Raw genomic sequence first — 20,264 nt, forward strand, 5'->3', positions numbered from 1 at the left:
GAGCGAGAGATACTCGAGGACTGAGGACAAATATAGCAGCCCCGCGGCGCCGGCGATGCGTGGACCGAGGCTGACTGGCTGAGAGCTCGTTCGCGGCTAGGTGGAGACGACGAGCGAAGACGTGTATCTGTGGCCGAGTGTGATCAATGGGCTCTTGTATCAGCTCGCCGATCAGTAGCTTCTTATTTATAGAGGAGCAAAACGTGGCAATGTTTGTTTTCGATTGGCGGATCTAGAATTTTTGTTAAAGGGGTACGCCGACAAAAAGAAAAAAAATCATCGGTAATGCTTAGGAGCAAGCGTCCGTCCGACCGGACGCCACGCGCCCACTTCCACTTCGTTGCTGCCCACTCCACGGGACTGACCTCTCCTCGTCGCGCGCAGCCACGATGCCCACACCGACCGCCGAGTCGACGCTCCCAGCGGCCTTCATCTGCGTCTCGTCCCGGCGACTCCTCTCCAAGCCGCTCTCCGACGCCGCACTCTACGCCTCTCCCATGCCGCGCCCTCCTCAGACCATGCCTCTGTCCTGATCCCGCGCCCGCGCGGCGGAGCCCGAGCACCCTCCGTCGCCATCTCCGTCCCGACCCCCACTTCCTTTGCGGCGTCACGGCTCCATCCTCCTTCTCCACCGCGACTTAGAGCCAGATCCCGCTGTGCAGTGCTCCGCCCGCCCACCCGCCAGCCAGGGTTTGCTAAAAGCACATGTTGGAAGCGTATGTTTTCAAGTGTTTCAGATGTTTCAGAGGTATGTTGCAAGTGTTTCATATGGATGTTGCAAAAGTAGATTGAGATGTTGCATATGTTACAATGGCTATACACGTATGTTGTAAGCGTCTGTTTTAAATGTTTTATCTGTTTTTTCAAACGTATGTTCCAAGTATGTTTATTTGGATGTTGTATATGTTTCACATATATGTTGCAAGTGTTTTATCTTGATGTTGCATCTGTTTTGCAAGGGCTTTTTCAAGTGTTTTCAGTTTTTTTTGCAAGTGTTTCAGACGCATGTTTCAAGTGTTTTCATACGTATGTTGCAAATGTTTCTCATATGGATGTTTTAAAAGTAGATCGGGTGTTGCACATATTATAATGGCGCCGGTGGCTGGCAGACAGCGGCCTACCGCAGGGCTTCGGCTCCTACATACCTCGCGTGGCTCACCTCACCCTCTCCTCTCCCTCCCCTCCCTTTCCTTCCCTTTTCTCCATCTCGCCACGACAGTTCGAGCTCGCGCAAGGAAATAGAGGGGTGCGGACAGTCCCGCGTGTGGGCTGGCGGCGTGGGCACGGCACAGAACAGGAGCGGGAAACAGAGAGTAGCCACGGGCGTCCGTCCGGACATCCCGGCGCTAGCACTGCCGAAAAATAATATACATTTCGGTAAAACCATTTAACAAATCGGTAACAATTGTAAAATTTACAATGTGATTTGATATACATGTACTAATAGTATGATAACTATTAAATTCAAGACTTTTGCTATTTATCTGTTGACAAATTTTTTTATTAAATATGTCAAATTTTTAAGCGTTTGATTATGCTTTAGGATTTGTGCTACAACTATCACTATTGGATCGCATTTTAAAAAAAATCTCACAGTTTTGACCATGTAAAATCTGTCGACAGATAACTAGACACTCCCTGAATTCAATGATTAAATTGAAAACATCAACAAATTATAATATAATAAATAGTTAAAACGAGATACTAACAGTTCAAAATATAGGTATAATAGGGAGGATTTGCAGCAGCAGCAGTAGCCGCCGCTGTCTTCTCAAAAAGATATGCAATGTCTCTGCTTCTCTTTATACCTACAAAATACAATGCCAAACAATTAAATAAATTGCACTTGCACGGATTAATATAAACATCAGTCCTCACGTGTGATTACACAAATGCTCACACGATATGTATTGAATTGTTGCAAACTCGGTCGTACGTCTTTGATGTTAGACGAATCCCTGATCTCGCTGCACGTGGAATGACGGGAGCGGCGTGCGCAGGTCGCCGGCGGTCTCCACGGGTGCGGGCCCCTGGGTGGACGCGCGAAAAGTAGGCACGGGCGGGAGGCGCGGAGTACAGGCGCGCTCTAGGGAAACGAATCGGTCCGGTACATGATACCGTCCGACGAATGCTGATCGGACGTACGGACACCCGCAGTTCTCGTCTGCAAGGCTCCTGCACGAACTGCAAATGGGCAACGCCGGCGCCTTATGTAGGTATAGACTGTCTCCAACGGAATAGGTAAACGCAGACCCAAACGTAAAATGCATACGGCACAGTGTTTTGGGTTCCGAAATCATGCTCCAACGGAGAAGGCAAACACGGTAGCCATTTTGCGTAGCATCCGACTCGCGACGCAAAAATGCGTCTTCGTTCTCGACGACGCAAAACGAGAGAGAGAGGGAGCAGGTGCGGCCTGGAACTCGCCGGCCGCGGGTCAAGAGCTCGCCGGCGGGGCCTCTGCTCGGCGGGGAGGGAGGGAGAGCTCGCCGCCCAAGCCGCGCAGGACGCCTAGTGCCGTCTACGGCGCCGTCGCAACCGCGCGCGCTCGGGTTCTTCGCCTTTCCTCCCCGCCGCCACGGACTAGATCCGCGACTGGGAGGTGAAATCCGCCGCGGGTGGGCGCGGAATCGGGCGAGGCGGTCGAAGTTGGCCTGCATCTCCATCCAGGCGTTGTTGGCCTTGTTGCTGCTGATGAAGCGGAGGCCGCGGAGTGCCTTGTGCGCGCCGGAGCGCGTGCGCTGCCGCCTTGCGGCGAGGGCCGACTCGATGCCTGACGACGGCTCCTGCTGCTGATGCCCCTGCCCTTCCGCGCGGCTCTGGGTGCGGCCGAAGCGCTTGGTGAGGTCCTGCGAGAACTGGCGCGTGATGGACATGGCCTCCGCCTTGAGCTCCTGCGAGAACTGCAGCAGCCGGTGCAACGAGGTCCGCCTGATCGACGGCGACCGGGACCGCGACGACGCGCCGCCCGCATGGTCCCCGCGCGCGCCCAGCGGCAGCCCGGTGGCGGCCCCCGCCGTGGCCGGCTCGACGCTCCGCAGAATGATGGTGTCGTCCTCCTGCAGGTCGAGCGTGACCTCGACCAGCTCCTCCCCGTCGTCGGAGCTGCGTTCGGAGCCCCGCGGCGACGAGCCCGTGCTGAGCGACCACACCGTGAATGGGGAAAGGGGAAAGGAGGATATGGATCTCGGTGCGCCCGCTGTTGGAGAAAGGAGGATATGGGTCACGTACGTTTTTACTGTGCACCACGCAAACCGGGAAATGCGTCATGCGTTTGGGTTGGCTCTGTTGGAGTCAGTCTAATAAGTTGGCGAGACAGACAGAGAACCATGCATGCATTTTCTCTCTGAAAACGCTTGGGAAATGCGCACGAGAGGTCGGAATTGCAGGCATAGACAGTAGCTTGTGGTAGCTTTATTTGCAAGTCCAAATTTTGTCCAGAGGTCTTCTGGCTCCTCCAAGCAAAACGGATCGGAGCTGGAAAATATAAGGGGTCGCCCCGGCCGCCCCTGCTTTCAGCTATCTATCAGCATAGTCTAAAAGGTGACTGAAAATACGTCATGCTTTCACCAGAATCCTGACCGACATCAGGCTACATATCACAATTCACATCCATGCTGCTGAATTGCTGAGTGCGCGCTGATACGCAGATAATTCATTCTTCTTTCTGAAAACTTTTGGAAATAATAATGGACAGTTTCAGGGTCTGCGTGCCTGCTGCATGCCACCATACACTCGGCACAACCTCGTACGCAAGTCTGTCGGTGGCTCGGCGCGGCGAAGACCGGAGAAAGTTGCACGGTGTTTTGTCTGTGAAATGAATAACATTTTGTGATGAATATATTACGAGGGGTGTGACCTTTTTGGGCCCAAACCCGTTCATAATTCAGCCCAAACCATCTCTTCTCTCATTTTCTTCGTCCATTAGAGAAAAAAGAGTATATTTTACCTATCTAAACTATATTCTATCGTCAAATTCTGATTTTCCTCCTCAAACTCCAAAATCAGACATTTTACACTGGAGGAGTTAATTAATCAAACGTACAAGATTTTGTAGCGTGGAAGATATAAACGTTGAATTCCTCATCTTCCAAGTTCCAATATAAAGGATGAAGTGCTGTCTGTCAACAACTGCAACTGCAATTCTGATACACATCTAACGAATCTGAGAGCTGGCAGTACAGGAGGATTGTCTTCAAAGGAAATATTCAGATTTTGCGCAATGGTTTTCCCGCTGTTTCGGTTTCCGGCCGGCCTGTGCTTTTGTCGGTGATGCCCTGCTCCACAACTGCGTTGCCATCGAAAGCAGCCAAGGCAAATGGACATGGACTCATCTTTTTGTTGGAAGATGAAACGGCGACTTCACATGCATGGCCCATGAAAACTACACCCCCCGCAAGTATTTAGTACTAGCTAGTACCTCTTTTATTATAGCATAGCATCAGTATGAATGTATGATGATGTACTTGTGGTACATAATACACAGCTCTCTTTTTTAACGAGAAATGTGGAGGCATGTTTGGACAAGTATATTCTAACTTAATACTCCAGCACCATCTTGCTTCAATTCAAGCTGGTGTGGAGGAAACATCAGAAGCTAGCGGCGTCGATGCAGAACAAGAACGGGATGTGCAACAACTTTTGTGCGCCTGTTCTGCAGCACTACTTCAGCAGTACCTGCAGCGAATGAACATTGTTTTCCTCTCACAACAAATAAGCATAAGCAACAGCATCAGCTAAATTTCAGCGAAACGAACAGAGCCTTGTGTATATTTGTTGTTGGCTCTGTTTGTTGCTGTCCTTTTTCATTTTGACGAGCTCTTTAATTTTCCTCTAAATTTTGTTGCTTCCTCTTAGACGAAAGAACAGGGCACCTGCGATTTGCCCACAAAGAAAAAAAAACTATACTCATCTCTGTCTACCCCTAACCTTGAACAACCTGTCACACACACACCTAACAAGTATTTTTTTTACATAGTAAATATACATAAAAATTTTATATGTGCTATGCAATACACTACTGAACAATGAAGAAATTGATGTCAACAAGGACATAAAAGGAACCAAGAGTGTGTGCAACAAATGTTGTGTTTGTGTATCTCTACCCCTATAATACACCACTACAAATTATCCTAGATCCACCCAACAATTACCTACTCTACAGTCATGACCTTAACTACGTCAACACCAATATATACATCCAGAAATATATCACTCTAAAAACGTAAGAACCAGATTAACTCTCGTCCGTTCTGTCTCTTTACTCAACCATATCTGACGGTCATCCTTCAATGGATCTCCAGAACCAGCAACCCCCGCGCCCCAGCTGCCAACGCCCGCGTTCCCCGAGTACGGTCGATCCCGCCGGAGGTTTTCTTTTCCCGCAGCCACCATGCTTTTTCAAAAAAAAAACTCAATGTAAGGCGGGGTCAGGAGACGGCGGCAGCGCCTCCACGCCATTGGAGGAGAAGTAGCGGGCGGGGCGATGGTGCCGCGGCCAGGAGGTCGGGGCGGCCTGGATCTGCCACCGTGCCTCCTGGATGCCTGGAAGCAGAGCGCAGCAGCACGTGCGCGCAGGCCACAGCCCCGATCGACAAGCCGGCCGAGCAGGCACACCGCACGCATGCCTCCTCACATGGCGACGATCTCGCACCGGATCGCAGGGTCGGGCCCCCGCGTCGCCGTTGTGGCGCCGCCTCGCCCGCGGGGGCGCGCCGCCGTGGTCGCGGGAGCTGCCGCGAAGGGCGCACATCGGGAGCGGACGCTGGAGGGCGCGAGCGACGACCTGAGGGCCGCCGCGGCGAAGTGCCTGGACTGGGCTCCCGCGCGGCGTCGGGGGCGGGCCGCCTTCGCGCCCGTGCTCCCCACCCTCGACCACTGCCTCTTCAAGGTTCGATGTGCCGGTCGCTCCTAGCTTGATTTGCTCTCGTAAGCTGTACCGGAGGTTCAGCACTTCAGCTGTCAAAATTACTTATTGGAAAATGGTCGAACGCTTCCAGTACTGTGGCTTGCCGCCTCATTTAGGTGCGAGCTGAATTTTCTCAACTGGTAGGATCCGCTGCATGCCCAACAAATTGAGTTCTAGAAATGAGCAGCCCTATTCTTCAGTGTGAAATTTGCAGTACCCTTATGCAATCCGACTCGGATGGATTCTACACAGTATAACTCGTCGTATCGCCTCGCCTATCTCTTGTCTTAATCTGGTTTATAGCAATTATATAGGAAATAGGGCACAAAAAGGTGAACTTTTTTGTTTTTGCGAGAGAACAGGACGCATTAGGAGTCCGGACGCCACCCCATACTAATCAGATAAAACTTTCCAAGTTTTGTCTTCTGAACATGATGAACCATCCGCATCGTCTATTGAGTTCCAATTGCTAATTTGCTATCCTTGTAATACTGGTTCATATGATATCAGTTGGCCCATTTTTCTCATTTTCTGTGTCCTACTTTTCATTTTGCAGATGCCCCCCAAGGGAATCCAGATGGAAGAGGTACAGGCATGATGGGATTTTTGAATTGACCTTGCATTCCATTTTGTTCAATGTTCAAGTAGTTCTCTCGCTGAAATAAAGTGGCACAGGCAAACTTTCTGTTGGAATGTCCATTACATGATTCAAGAGCTTCTTTCCTTGCTTTAATGCTTTGGGTATCTCTCCCACACACGCGCGTGATAGGGCAGGCGACTGGGCGCCGGCCACCAGGCCAGGCCGGGCACCGGCCACCAGGCGAGGCCGCCGGCCACCAGGACGCGAGGAGCGGCTGGACGCGACGGACGTGTGCCCGGCGGCCGCGCTGTGCCGGGAGCGCTGGGACCTGCTGCGCGCAACCGAAGACAGGCGCTCCCCGCTCGGGAGGAGGACATGGCGGCCAACGGCGCCGCGGGCGGGGAGTTCTACCCGGCTGCGCCGCTGCCGTTCGGGTTGGCGGAGATCCGTGCGGCCATCCCCAAGCACTCTTGGTCAGTAAATGTGGTTTGGTATTGAGTCGCCGGTTGGCTTTGAATTCCATTTCCTCAGTTAGGTTTATCATGCATTGCGAGAGTATGTGATTAAGGGTCAACTTGTTCTGACCTCAGGTTATCTATTTTAGGGACTTTGCTGCCTTTCTGGTGGACCAAAGTTGCAATCTTTAGGCAAAGTGATCCTGGTGGCGCTGGCAGCCACCATGCATGTGGTGAGGTTCAAGCTTTACTGGTAGAAAATAAACACAAAGAAACAGGCTTAAATCATTCAAAATACTCTTCACTTATTATATGTAGAGATTCAATTGTGGAATGTTTTGCACATAACATGCATCAAGTAGCAACATCCATGGTTAATTTAACATTATATTTGCAGAGTTACAGTTCTTAAACTGGTGGTCTGTTCCTATTTCCGAAAGGCACTTCTATTACCATATGCACTTTCTGGATTTGATCCTCAAGTCAAGTGTGCTGAACTAAAACTGTACTATGCATACAGTCCTGTCAATGTCGTGTGTTGGAAGCGCGCCATCTGCCTGGAATTCATTGGGAAGGTTAGCATACCAGATACCAAACAAACCAAAGGCTTCAACTTTCTAAGGAGTTCATCAGCTGTGACCTATGCTGATGAAACTCTACAGTTGCTCGCGTTTTTCAACATATAATGTGATGATCGTTTTAGCTATGCAGGCCGATGTGTTGGAGTACTATGATCAGACCGTCTCTTCTCGTAGCGGGTCCTTCTACATCCCTGCAGTTTTCAGGGTACATTTGTGACATGTATATTGGCTTCTCTCAATTGGGTTATTGTTGAAGTGGCATCATCTTCTCACTCAGCCTGTTCGCTTGTTGGTTTCAGCCAGCCCAAACCAGCCAGCCAACAGTGTTTTTCTCTCACAACAAACCAGCACCAGCCAGCCCAAACCAGCTCAGAAACCAACCAGCGAATAGGCCGACTATGTTCTTGATGGACCTGCTTCAACTTAAGGAGTTTACCATTTCAGGCTAGCTGTGCCAAATAATGCAAAGATCTATTAATTGTTTCAAATTTGTGTGCTCTTGCCTCGTACGTTAAAAGATTTCATTTCCTTGTGCGTTTGTAGGCCAATGATGCAATTGGAGACTGGAAGGAGGAAGGTGCTGCTGCAAGAAGATAAATTACTGATATGTAATTAGGTTCCATTTTTTCCTCTATTAGAGTACAGGTTCTTTTAGTGCAGTAGTGCAACATTTTGAAAAGCTAATAAAATTCATAGATGTCGCTAAGAATGCCTTCGTGCTATTATTAATTTCACTGGTGAGATCAAATTATGCATAACTTGGTACAAATTTATTATGTCCATGATTTGCAGTGTGACCTTCTGAAAACTGGTCATCTATGTATGTCCTGGTGTTTCTATTCTACATTTATTTTTCATGACCTTTCATTTGGCTTCTTTTAAATTTGCTGTTGAACAATGAATGCATGATTGCATATCATCTTCGATAAGTGCTTTGTGGGCATCGTCGGATGGGTCTTAATTTTGTGTTTTAAAATCCCTCATTTTTTGTTGTTTCTTGTGTTTTGAGTATCTTTATTTTTCTATCTAATGTAATGTAGATATCTCTCATTTAAGTCTCTTAAGGGTGATCTATCACAAAGTTTTGAGAAACATTGGTGGTTTTGATGTGCATCTCTGAAATATCGCCGTTGCGTTAGCACGGGCACTATACTAGTAATTATAATAACTATCACTACCACTGCTAGGACCACCCACGCTGCGTAAGTGTATCTTGCCATGCGCGCTCCTGCCATTTGGCCTCAAAGAAAAAAAAAAGACTTGCAGCCTGTTCATTTCAACTTATACGGGCCTCTTTGTTTCCGCTCATAAGCGCGTTGGCGACCGAGATGCGCGGAAAACGACGCCGAACGGTCTGCGGCGCTCGCGCGTTTCACGGTAAAAAATGAACGCGGCTCGGCGATTCCCAAAACGCGGCCTCGGAGCCGCGTCGGAAACAAACAGGCCCTACGATCGTGGGTTATAAGCTGGAACATTATTTTTTTCTCACACCAAACCAGCCAGCAGTACTTCTGCCTTATAATCCACGATCGTTTCAGCCGAAACGAACAGACTGTTGATTGGTTTGCGACCAAAATTTGCCATGCCAGAAATTTAGTAAGCCAAAGTTAGGTAAAAAATTTTACCATAGATTTGGCAAGCCAAATATGAGAGGTTGACAAATTTTGATAGCCAAACAAATAATAATTAAAATCATGGCTTACCAAATCTTTGGTTTGGTAAATTTTGGACGTCGACAGGTTAAAAAAAAATATATACTCTACGTACTCATCTCTGGCTACCCCTAAGCTCTAGGACAACCTGCGTCTCTCTCTCACACACATCACCTATCAAGTATATTTTTTACCTAGTGGAGTATACAGTAAAATTTTCTATAATCTATATACTACTGAACAATGAAGAAATCGATGTGAACAAAGAGATGAAACGAACCAAGAGTATGTGCAACAACTGTTGAGTTTGTGTATAATAACTATCACTACCACTGGGACCACCCACGCTGCCTACGTGTATCTTCCTATGCGCGCTCCTCCTCCTCCGGCGAAGTGCCGCCTGTTTCTCGACGTCCTCGCTGGTGATGAGGCTGAGCTGGGCCAGCTGGCTGGAGTGGTTACCGATGATGGTGGCGGCGAGTTGGTCCTCGGGGAGTATGATCTCGTATCCGTCCCTGAGCGTGTCCATGCCGCCGTCGAGCAGCTGCCAGAACGCGCCTCCGACGAGCGGTCCGCCGCGTGCGGCGGAGGCGTAGATGGAGTCGAGCACGAGGCGCAGGAAGTAGTCCCGCTGGGTGCGGTTGGCGCCGGCGATGCCCTCCCAGAGGAACTTGCCGTACTCGGTGACGAGCAGCGGCTTGCCCAGGTACAGCTCCGTGTCCCGGGCGTGGGAGCGCGTCCAGTTGCGGAGGAAGGCGAGCTGCGTGTGGGCGGCGGAGCCCCAGAGCCAGACGTCCGGGTAGAGGTGGATGGTGGCGAAGTCGACGCCCCGCGCGCGGTGCGTCTCCACGAAGTTGGTCCCGTAGTAGATGCCCCACGGGTTGAGGTCCTTGCTCTCGTGCGCGCCGGCGCCGTAGAAGCCCTCCAGCCCCGCCGTCACCAGGTGCCCGCCGTCGATGGACTTCACGTACGGCGCCATCTCCTCCACCCACGCCTGCATGCGGCCATGCGCGCGGTGAAGTCAAGTCAAGTCAAATCCACGGCTGTCGGCGGATGAATGGTCGTGGTCGGTGGATCATGTGGCTCGTGGGTGATCGTCGGTCGGTCGACAGGCAGCGTTAATTGCGGCCGGGCAGGTCTTTGGGTTTTCAGTTGTCATTTGATTTGATTTGATTTTGATCAGGGTGTGCATGTGAGGGTAGAGCACGACTGGCGCTGAATAATTCGGCGTGGTGCACGAGTTAGCTGATTGGTAGTGGATGGATGGAGAGGAGAGGGTGATGACCGTGAACTCACCTGGACCATGGCGCCGGTAGGCTCGGCGTCGCAGCGGGGCTCGTTCATGAGCTCCCAGCCGAGGATGGTGGGGTCGTCCTTGTACGCCACGCCGGTGAGGGTGTTCACGCGCGTCAGCACCGTCTGCAGTGCATGCCAACAGACACTGTGAACATGGTACATGGAACCAACCAACGCAACGCAACAAAAAATGTTGCTGACATGCATCGATGCTAGCCATCAGCTAGCAGACACAGTGAACTAACAGGGTGATGCATACTTGTATGAGAGTTAGGGATACTACCTTGACGTGGTTCTTGTAGTAGTCCTTGACGACGGTGCTGTTGAAGAAGTCGTCGTCGGTGGCGAGGCGGTGGCCGGCGTCCCTGGCCCACTGCACGTACTGCCGCTTGCCGCCGAAGTCGTGGAAGTTGTTTGTGAGGCAGAGGAGGAGGTAGATGCCGTGCCGCCAGGCTTCGGCGACCACGAAGTCCAGCCCCTGGAAGCAAGAAATGAAGAAGACCCAACGATAGATTCTTTATCGCTAGCTGTTAACAACACCACCTCGACACGCACGGACGACAAGTACGTCGCGCTTGGGTTTACACGTTACGGTGGTTACGGTAGCGACCTGGAACATGGCCTCGTCGTAGACGCCCGGCGCCGCCTGCAGCGGCGTGTCGCCGCCGTCGCTGAACGCCCAGGTCCGCGCGAGGTTGAGCCCGTGGTCGGCCGCCTGGCGGAACGCCGCCACCACCTTGCCCCTCCGCGCCGGGTCCGACGCCACCAGCATCAGCCAGTAGGCGTTGAACCCGCTGAAGTAGATGGGCCTGCCGTCGCGTTCGCCTCCGCCGACCACGAACCGCGTGCCGTGAACGCCCACCATGCCGCCGCCGCCGCCCGTCGTCTCGGCGTCCGAGCCAGCACCAGCAGCCGCGGCGGCGGCCAGGAAGATGAGCAGGAGAAGGATGGCCGCCGCCGGCCGTGGCTTCGCCTTCGCCATTGCTGGCTCGAACTCGCTCCGGTGCATGCACCTGTCGACCGTCGGCGTCGGGTAATGCACGGCCGGCCGCGCGCGCGCGCGTTTAATAGAGCGCCCCTGGGACCGGGACCCGGGACCCGGGAGGAAGCGGCGCCACCACTCGTACGTACGTGTACGACCTGCGCAGCTAGGCCCTGGCGGCCAGCAGCGACGGCGCCGTCCGCCTCCGTTTGAATTTGAATACCTTCCGGGACTGTTCTGTTACCGCGCGCGACGAGGTCCAGCTTCTTCACCGAGCTCCATCGTTGTGCCTCTTCCTGTCGTGCTGTCGTGTGTGCACATAAGACTCCAGCTTGTAAGCAAGGAAGGAAGGAACAAGGAGGGAAGGAAGGCTGTGCGTGCCATTTTTGCATTTGGCGCCCGGCGTGCGCAGACGCAGCGGCAGGCAATCCGAATCTATCCGTCTTTGGACCGTCCGCAGACCGGTCGGCCAAGAGTCCCGTCCCGTTTCGTGCCGTGCAGGTGCAGCCGTGTCGAACTCACGCAGGGAGTAAGATGTCTCGTCCCGTCACGAAACCGCGGAGACGACACCGAGAGCTTGGAAGGAGGCACCACGAGACGAGGCCACGACTGCACGGGGGCAAAGCGTCGCGTTCCTGCGCGCGGGCGGTGGAATCTGTGGAGGAATCCGCGGGGCGGCACGACGCGTGCGCGCGATTGGGGCACCGCCAGAATGAAACGCTCGTCCGGGCTCGGTTGGACGCGGGGCAAGGCAACGGGCTGCTTTGCCTAGGCCGGCAGGGGCTGACGCCACATGTCTCGGCTTCGGACGGCCGCTCGACCTAGCTACCCCGCGGTGTCGTGTTGCGTTCGGTGTTGCTCCACCTAACTACCAGATGCTTATTTTTACCTGGTTGGCTCCTGTCCTGAACAAGCAAACTCCGATCCGACACGCAATTACAGTTTAATACACCGTCTCTACCAGTGGTATGTAGGTCACGACTACGATGCCACCGTATATTTTCCCGAAACCGACTGTGACGTCACTGGCCCACCCAACTGTAAATGTTTTTTTTTCCACCCTAGTACGCTACTTCTTCGCTATATAAACTTATAAAAAGAGAGTAGAGTGACAAATTGGGGAAATGGGTAAGGCCCTGTTTAGATGTGAAAATTTTTGGCTTTTGGCTACCGTAGCACTTTCGTTTGTATTTGGCAAAAATTGTCCAATTATGGACTATTTAGGCTTAAAAGATTCGTCTCGCCAATTACGGGCAAACTGTGCAATTAGTTATTCTTTTTACCTACATTTAATGCTCCATGCATGTGCCGCAAGATTTGATGTGACGGAGAATCTTGAAAAAATTTGAATTTTTGGTGGGATCTAAACTGGGCCTAACTTCTGCAGCTTGCTTAACCTTTTCTTTAGATTCTAGGATGGCACTTGCCATCTTGTTTTAACTTTCTGAAAGCGAAAGAACCGATGCCGATTGCTGCAGTACTGTTTGGTTCATAAATAAAGTGGATTAGACCAACAAGCTTACCCCGCACGGAGGGTAACAAAAAGTCCAAAAGTCGGCGCAAAGTTACGCTCCAAATCTCGTTGCTACGCTTTCGGCCTGCCGTCTGCAAATATTTTCGAACACAGCTCCGATCCAAAAGATGCTGGTAACTTCAGTATTTCTCAAACTTTAGCCTTTATATATTACTTATTACTCGCGCACAAGGGAATGCCGTGTTGTCAGGCTTCTCGTCGTTCTCGAGAGCTGCCCTCTCAACGTTTCTTCAGGCCTCCGCTTGCCATGCCATTTGTCCAGGGCAAATAAACCTTTCTTTCTTACACACAAGCCACTGGTAGTGGTAGGCAATATGCATTGCAGTGCAGCCCTGCGTGGTGCCATACTGCCATTTGCCATGGCGGCCCGGCCAGGAAAGGCACTTCGTCGTCGGAGCCAAGGATCGTGTCAACCTTGCACACAGGTCGGAGTGTTTGACACACGACCGTGCCGCTGCCACAGACGTCGCCATCTCCTGTTACCTGGACAGACAGTTGGGCCTCGATCTAGTGTCTCAACACATGCCACCGGCCGGCCACTTGAGACCCGTCTCGCTCACTCCCCAACTCATTTTTTTTTTTTTGACGAGGGTAAAACGTTTTTACAAAGATCCGAAACCTGCTGGGGAAACCAGCTTACAAGAGAGCAACAAAAGAAACTACACCTGAATGATGTAATAACAGACGCCAGCAAACTACCAGTACCACTAAAGAGACATGTCTTCTGAAGAAGAAAAGAGCAAAACTACAACTATTCGATCTCCATTTCCTCAATATTCTTGCAGAAGTCTTGTAACCAACTCTTCACCCGTGAGATCTTGTCATCCATAAATTGGGCAGCCTGTTCCTTCAGAAGTATACGCCATCTCTGCATAAAAGCAAGAATTTTGTGGAAAACCTCTTTTGAATTTCGCGGAAATACTTTTTCAGTCCCTCACTACACCCCAAAGTCAACCAGTAGTCAAAAACATCCTGCTCTTTCAGCCCTTTGCTCTTTCTCCTTTTTCGCTTCTGGAAAACCTTCTCTGAATGATGAACTGTCAATCTATCCACCAAAAGATCTCAACGAAATGACCATGAATCTTTTGCAAGAAGAGCTCTTTCAGGAACGCATCACAGTACTGTACTGGAGTATCTGTTACTTGAGAAACAAAACAATCCAGGGATGTGACTAGAGGACGTGATGGCGACGGCTGGCTTAGAAGCTGACACCAAGAAAATCGATCGATCAGTGCAAGTTAATGCAGGTCGTTGCATCCAACCCAACAGGAACACAACACCAAGGAATCAGAGAACTCGAAGTGAACGAGACCACAAGAGTTTCACAAATCAGCTTAGTTAGACAGCTCAAGCTATCTTTTCAGTAATCAGAAGATAATATAGAAACAAGGGAATGGAATGACGTGGTATCAGGCTTCTCCAGAACTGCCCTCTCATTTTTCCTTCAGGCCTCCGCGTGCCATGCATTTGTCGTCCAGGGCAAATAAACCTTTCTTTCTCAGACACACGCCACTGGTAGTGGCAGACGACGACGCATATGCAATATGCATTTGCCACGAAGGAAAGCACTGGTAGTGGCCCCGTTGCCTAACCAAATCGAAACACTGTTATGACTGATTTATTGTGAACTATTCCGACTGAAAAAAAACAAGCTGAAAAAGATGGATTAACGGATTATAAGAGAAGCAGGACCAATGGACACAAGTTTTTTTTTAAAGTAAAATAAAAGGAGCATTGATTGGTCAATCTGAAACGCGAAGAAGTTTGAAGTCTCAATCAACAATGCATCTCAAGGTAGTTGCATTGCGGCATTTCCACAAACACATGGCGTGCGCTGCCATGGATCGTGAGGCAGCATCAACAACAGAGGAAGCCACGACCGTAGAACAAGAACGTGGAGAAGAGAAGAATTAGCCAGCTAGGCAGCTACTGGTCCTCGGCGGCGGCGGGCGCAGGGTGAGGTGGGACGCGAGGGCGCCGGATGAGTCGGCGTCCGCCTCCCTGCGGAGCGCGTCCTGGAGGCCCCGGGCGCGGAGGGAGAGGTCGTCGCGCTCGCGGCGGAGGTCCGCGGTGTCGTCGGCGAGGTCGCGGAGGCGGTGCTTCTGTCCCAGGGACCGTATGCTCATCATGAATACGCCCGCCATCAGGAAGAGCTGCACCAACCCGTCCTTGCGCTTCGCCGCGTTCGCCAGCAGCCCCGGCGGGCGCCGGCCCCCGAAGCCGCTGCCGCTCACGTCCGCCATCTCTGCCTGCACCGGCTGCGGGGTTGGTTGGGCTCTTCTGGGCTTTGGCACCTGGACAGACAGTTGGGCCCACCAGTCAGTGTCTCAACACATGCACCGGCCAACTCTTTATCTTTTGGAAGAAGCGCTCTTTCAGGGATCGCAGAGATAAGATGGATGCTTACCAACGCATTATCTTTTACTTTACTTGACAAACAATGCAATGCAAGGATGTGAGAGGACGTGATGGTGAAACTGATCGAGATGAAGAAAATTAACCAATGCAAGTTAATGCAGGTCGCTGTGCTTCTAGCTTGGATTCGTCAGGATTCATCCATCCAATCCCACTCCAAGAGGACCACATGAGTTTCACAAATCTATCGAGCAGTATAAGACAGCTCGAGCTATCAATCAGAAGATAGGCAACGCGCTGAACCAATAAATCTTGCTCTTATCTTTTGTCTGGAAATTCAGTGAAAGAGTCGTCGTACGTATCCTTTTCATAACAATGGCGTGAGGCCATTGTTTTTACAGCAGGAGTGTGTATCCAGCGATGAAAGAATGGATCATTACTCAAGGGACAGGGTTACGATCAGATTCGTGCAATAATGACGCGGATCACCACGTGCCCAATATATTATTGCCAATCGAATAAAGTCTACTTAACTCCCCACCTATCAACCATGGTCTATTTCACCCCCCAAACTATAAAACCGTCTATTTTACCCCCTAAACTTTTCAAAACCGTCTATTTTACCCCCCCGGGCGGTTTTCGACGGTGGTTTTGCTACAGTAACGGTGGTTTGCTACGCTACCTGTGGTTTCACCTTTTTCTTTTTTTATTTATTTTCGCTGAATCTTTGAAAAATCATAGTAAATCATAGAAAAATCATAAAGTGGAAAATCCAATTTTGTTTGACTCCACATGAGTAGATCTACACAGTTAACATATAATGTGGTATGCTTTAGTACAAAGGTTTTGCTGTACCTTTAGATTAATTGGAAAATCTAATTTTTTCTGTAATTAATTGAAATTTATCTATAACTAAGTTATACATGGTCCAATGAGTACGAAATTTTTACTATAGTTCAAGCATACAATAATTAGCCTACCATAAAAATGTCACCGTAATTGGACCACAGAAGCTGCAGCTATGAATTGTTCCAATTAATTACAGACAAAATTGGATTTTCCAATTAATCTAAAACTACAACAAAAATTTTGTACTAAAGCATATCATATTATATGTTCATTGTGTAGATCTACTCATGTGGAGTCCAACAAAATTAGATTTTCCATTTTATAATTTTTCTGTGATTTACTATGATTTTTTTAAGATTCACCAGAAATAAATAAAAAAGAAAAAGACAAAACCACCGTCACTATAGCAAAACCACCATTACTGTAGCAAAACCACCGTCGAAAACCGCCCCGGGGGGGTAAAATAGACGGTTTTGAAAAGTTCAGGGAGGTAAAATAGACGGTTTTATAGTTTGGGGTGAAGTAGACCATGATTGATAGGTGGGGGGTTAAATAGACTTTTTCCTATTGCAATCCAATGTATATATCCCTTTCATGTTAGTAGGCAGACATTTAATAAGAAAGATACAGGCAACATGATAACAAGTATGAGATTTTAATACGAGTCACACTGATTGATGGATGAAGAACAGGAAAATGACAGTAAAGAAACGAGTAATAATATAGATCGACGCTGTCATGCACGTACAACAGGTGACGCTGTGAGCAGTAACCTAAAATTGATTTGTGGTTGTTCAAACATGAGGTCTATCTGACACTCTGCAGCATCACAATCGCATCACATTCACGTTAGCTGGTTCTAGTTGTTATCCTACTCCTGTAGATGGGCTCTCAGTGTATTCAGCATTGCAAAAATACGCTCAGATTACACCTGCTGTACAGTATAATGACATTGTAAATTGTAATATAATACAGACAAGCAGGTAGATCAAGTGGCCATGCTGTTCTATCGAGGGCAGAACGGACAAAGTACATCACGAAGAGAGAGTAGAAGAAAGCCTTCCTTTTTCGCCGTCTTCTTTCCGTTCCAGCTATCGTCTACTCAGGATTCAGATCGAAAGGATCAATAATGTTCCACATATCATTCTATCGTATATGAATATATGATGTGTACCATAGAGTAGCGACGGCTGGAGAGATGGATACTAGTAATATCAATTAGAGAAGCATCAGAACACAAGACTACAAAAACGTGACATGATCAAAGAGTGGCCATGTCTGCACCCTGCAGAACAAGGCGAATGACTACAAAAGAATTCTGTCCGACATATGGAGAAAAAGGGAAGATTACAGGTGACCCTGGAGATATGAACAAACATTTGGACGATTCAGAATTCAAGCCCGTGCTCTCTAGCAGAATCAGCAAGAGCTTTTATGCGGCCATGGTAGAGGAAACCACCTCGATCGAAGACAACTTTGCTGATCCCTTTCTCCAAGCAAGACTTGGCAATCACCTCACCAATCTTTTGTGCTATTTCCTGGAAGCCAATATCAAATTTCTGTCAGAAACAAATCATAGCCTATCTGCGAGAGCATGTCTCATCTTGTCATGTTGAATCATGTATAAGCAAAATTCAAACACCAATGCAATACCATTGGAGATAAAAATCAACAGAGTCATCATAAAAATGATTGCACAACTTCAAATTGCTTTGTGTTTTTTATATGTAGAATCATCTGAAGAAAACACAGTGTATGGTTCCCTGAGATTGTTCAAGTTCCAGTAACCAGACTACTTACAAGCCAGTGTGATCTAACTAGAAAAGCATGCTGTCCTAAAACCTCATTGATTTTTCAGAAAGGGAGTTTTGAACCTAGACTTAACTGTGTTGATTAAGTTGGCCATGGCTATTTTATGTATATATAAGCAAATATTGAAGTACCACAAATGACTGATGAAAGAATGGGTTTATAAATCGTGAATATATTAAAGGCTGCATTATCTGTTCATCTTCTCTACTCTGGTAGCCTGTTTTACTTTTCACTGCAACCAGGGCTTGTTCAATGATCAGAGACATAAGACCGTGCCTATTCTTGTGAAGAAACAGCGATGCATGCATATATGTAGTGATTACACATCTAGTACAGATAACTGGCGTGTTTAAAGTAGGAATACCTCAAATCAAACTATGTAATCTGAAATCCCAATGATAATTCAGTACCCAAACAGAGTGTATACATTTGATTGGGTCATAGATAATTAATCACATTGAAGTTTCCAATGATGCTACAAGTGGAAAGCATATGCATTTAAACAAGGAACCAGTAAACTCTCTACAAGTGGTTGATGTGATTTGAATGCGCTCTTATTCGTTACTAGGCAGGTGTCTACGTTCGAGTGGACAAAGAAGGGCTTTTGGAAGCAGTGAACATCATGTTTCAAATTGTGTCCAAGCTGCTAGCCAAATCAGAAACCAAAGGTGGCGATGAAGCAGCTGCAGGATGTTGTTCAAGATGACGAAGATCAGGGACCTGATAGATGTGCCTGAGAATGGTGTAGTGGTGGAGCTGCGTTTCTGTTATGTTCCTTTTGGATGAGTAGCCATGTGCATGTATCTGGGCTGTAAGGTGGAAGTCTGTAAACCTCAGTTATCTAGACTGTACTCCTGCTCTACTATATCTGCTTAATCAGATAGGCATAGAGTTTAGGAAAACTGTCAGGGTCAGGTCTTCTTGTTCCTCATTCAGTTTCTGCTTTCTGAACTTTCTTAGGAACTCCGTATTTCTGGTATCTGAGTAATTGAAATGGGGAATGCCTCGATTCGGAAAAAAACAGTAAACTCTCTGTTACGTTCAAACTTAAGCTTTCTAATAAAGCAGGGTTGGGCCTATGATCTAAACTCTCTGTTACTGTTTTACTGTCTTTGGAATGATAATGACACTTCAAGGAAGATCAGGGTTTCTCAAGCAAAATAGAAGGAACTGATAACTTACAATCGTTGGTCCAGCCGAGTATTCCAATTCCTCGGAGAGAGATTTGTGCATGGTTGAAGCTGAAGCCAAAGTGCATTGCTTTGTGTCGTCGATGACTTGAGCGTACAAATGCTTGTTTGAGCGGAAAACACTCAACCTCGGCCTCTCTGTGGTGCCACTTACCTGGAAAGGAGTATGTAAGACTGACAACTGCGATAAAACTCGTGAAACTAGCAGCAAGTAGCAGTAAAACCCGTAGTTACATTCAATTCGTGAGCTCTATACCCGATAGATTCTTAGGCTACCACTCCAAGAGAAGCATTTCGTCGAACAGGACGGAAGCACGGCCTTGGCCCGCACCCACCACTCGTGCAGTCGAATGCAGAGTGAAAATGTCCTCGCTAGAATTCGTGCACATTGATTGATGTCCACATTCGTACGAAGGAAGGAGGAGAAAGATTCTAACTTGGCTCTCGCGCAGATTTCTAGTACCTTCTTGCGGAGGCGGACATGGCGGGCGATGCGGTCGTCCTGGGGCGTGGACACCTTGACCTTGGCGACGACGGACAGCGCCGCGCGACGGGCCGGCGCGGGGACGGAAGGTAAGGGGATGAGGAGGTTGCCGGACACGGACGCCGCGAATGAGTGAACGCCGGCGAGCGCCGGCGAGGCGAGCATGGCTCCCTTTGCGCCGCTGCTCTTCTCTTCGCTCTCTCTGCCTCCCGCACAACGGCGTCTCCGTTATGGCCTTATCCTATCCGCTGCACAGCGTTTAAATGCTTGATCAAATTACAACAAGGACCCTTCTATTTTACTTATTTCAGTATAGAACATGATGCATTTCGCATAATTTATTTCATTGCAAATTGCAATACCTCTGAAACCAAACAAAATCAGTAGCATTTTAAACTTGTAATATATATAGTCCAGTTTACTTATGAAATTAATTAATATGACCAAAATTAGGCATAGGCCTGGGAAAATCAGGCCAGCCTTGGCAACCGAACAGCAACTGACGAAGCTCCCATTGTCGAAAGAATACAAGAATTAAAAGCGGCACTATATTTTGTTTTATAGAGGGCAATATATCGGAATATAA

General features: G+C 48.9%; 4 protein-coding genes and 1 pseudogene across 22 annotated transcripts; 1 reads left to right on the forward strand and 4 right to left on the reverse strand.

Annotated features, from left to right (window-relative positions):
- Positions 1-2,236: 2,236 nt before the first annotated feature.
- LOC136481296 (uncharacterized) lies at positions 2,237-3,361 on the reverse strand. Its single transcript, XM_066478661.1, has one exon. It carries the CDS (start codon positions 3,268-3,270, stop codon positions 2,584-2,586), a length of 687 nt encoding a protein of 228 aa, XP_066334758.1. The 5' UTR covers positions 3,271-3,361; the 3' UTR covers positions 2,237-2,583.
- Positions 3,362-5,127: 1,766 nt separating this feature from the next.
- LOC136481308 (uncharacterized) lies at positions 5,128-8,742 on the forward strand. 19 transcript variants are annotated; one of them, XM_066478679.1, is made up of 7 exons: positions 5,128-5,890; positions 6,465-6,494; positions 6,683-6,961; positions 7,093-7,173; positions 7,464-7,518; positions 7,647-7,729; positions 7,824-8,742. In XM_066478679.1, the coding sequence occupies exons 1-7, from the start codon at positions 5,486-5,488 to the stop codon at positions 7,971-7,973; spliced, it is 1,083 nt and encodes a 360-aa protein (XP_066334776.1). In that variant the 5' UTR covers positions 5,128-5,485; the 3' UTR covers positions 7,974-8,742. The 19 variants fall into 19 exon arrangements, 11 of the variants coding, with proteins under 11 accessions (XP_066334776.1, XP_066334780.1, XP_066334786.1 ...); XM_066478683.1 differs by having other exon boundaries at positions 5,129-5,890; positions 6,678-6,961; positions 7,079-7,176; positions 7,655-7,729; XM_066478689.1 differs by having other exon boundaries at positions 5,129-5,890; positions 6,678-6,961; positions 7,079-7,173; positions 7,655-7,729.
- A 481-nt stretch (positions 8,743-9,223) lies between these two features.
- On the reverse strand, positions 9,224-11,834 carry LOC136481404 (mannan endo-1,4-beta-mannosidase 3-like). The gene is made up of 4 exons (XM_066478758.1): positions 11,083-11,834; positions 10,756-10,950; positions 10,473-10,595; positions 9,224-10,170 (listed from the first exon to the last, which is right to left on the reverse strand). Exons 1-4 carry the CDS (start codon positions 11,479-11,481, stop codon positions 9,403-9,405), a joined length of 1,485 nt encoding a protein of 494 aa, XP_066334855.1. The 5' UTR covers positions 11,482-11,834; the 3' UTR covers positions 9,224-9,402.
- Positions 11,835-14,734: 2,900 nt separating this feature from the next.
- On the reverse strand, positions 14,735-15,330 carry LOC136481415 (uncharacterized; annotated as a pseudogene).
- A 2,059-nt stretch (positions 15,331-17,389) lies between these two features.
- On the reverse strand, positions 17,390-19,904 carry LOC136500302 (large ribosomal subunit protein uL18c). Its single transcript, XM_066495676.1, has 3 exons — positions 19,658-19,904; positions 19,187-19,348; positions 17,390-17,730 (listed from the first exon to the last, which is right to left on the reverse strand). The coding sequence occupies exons 1-3, from the start codon at positions 19,841-19,843 to the stop codon at positions 17,581-17,583; spliced, it is 498 nt and encodes a 165-aa protein (XP_066351773.1). The 5' UTR covers positions 19,844-19,904; the 3' UTR covers positions 17,390-17,580.
- Between the last annotated feature and the right edge of the window lie 360 nt (positions 19,905-20,264).

This window comes from Miscanthus floridulus, chromosome 1 (assembly GCF_019320115.1).
Source record: "Miscanthus floridulus cultivar M001 chromosome 1, ASM1932011v1, whole genome shotgun sequence".
NCBI lineage: Eukaryota > Viridiplantae > Streptophyta > Magnoliopsida > Poales > Poaceae > Miscanthus > Miscanthus floridulus.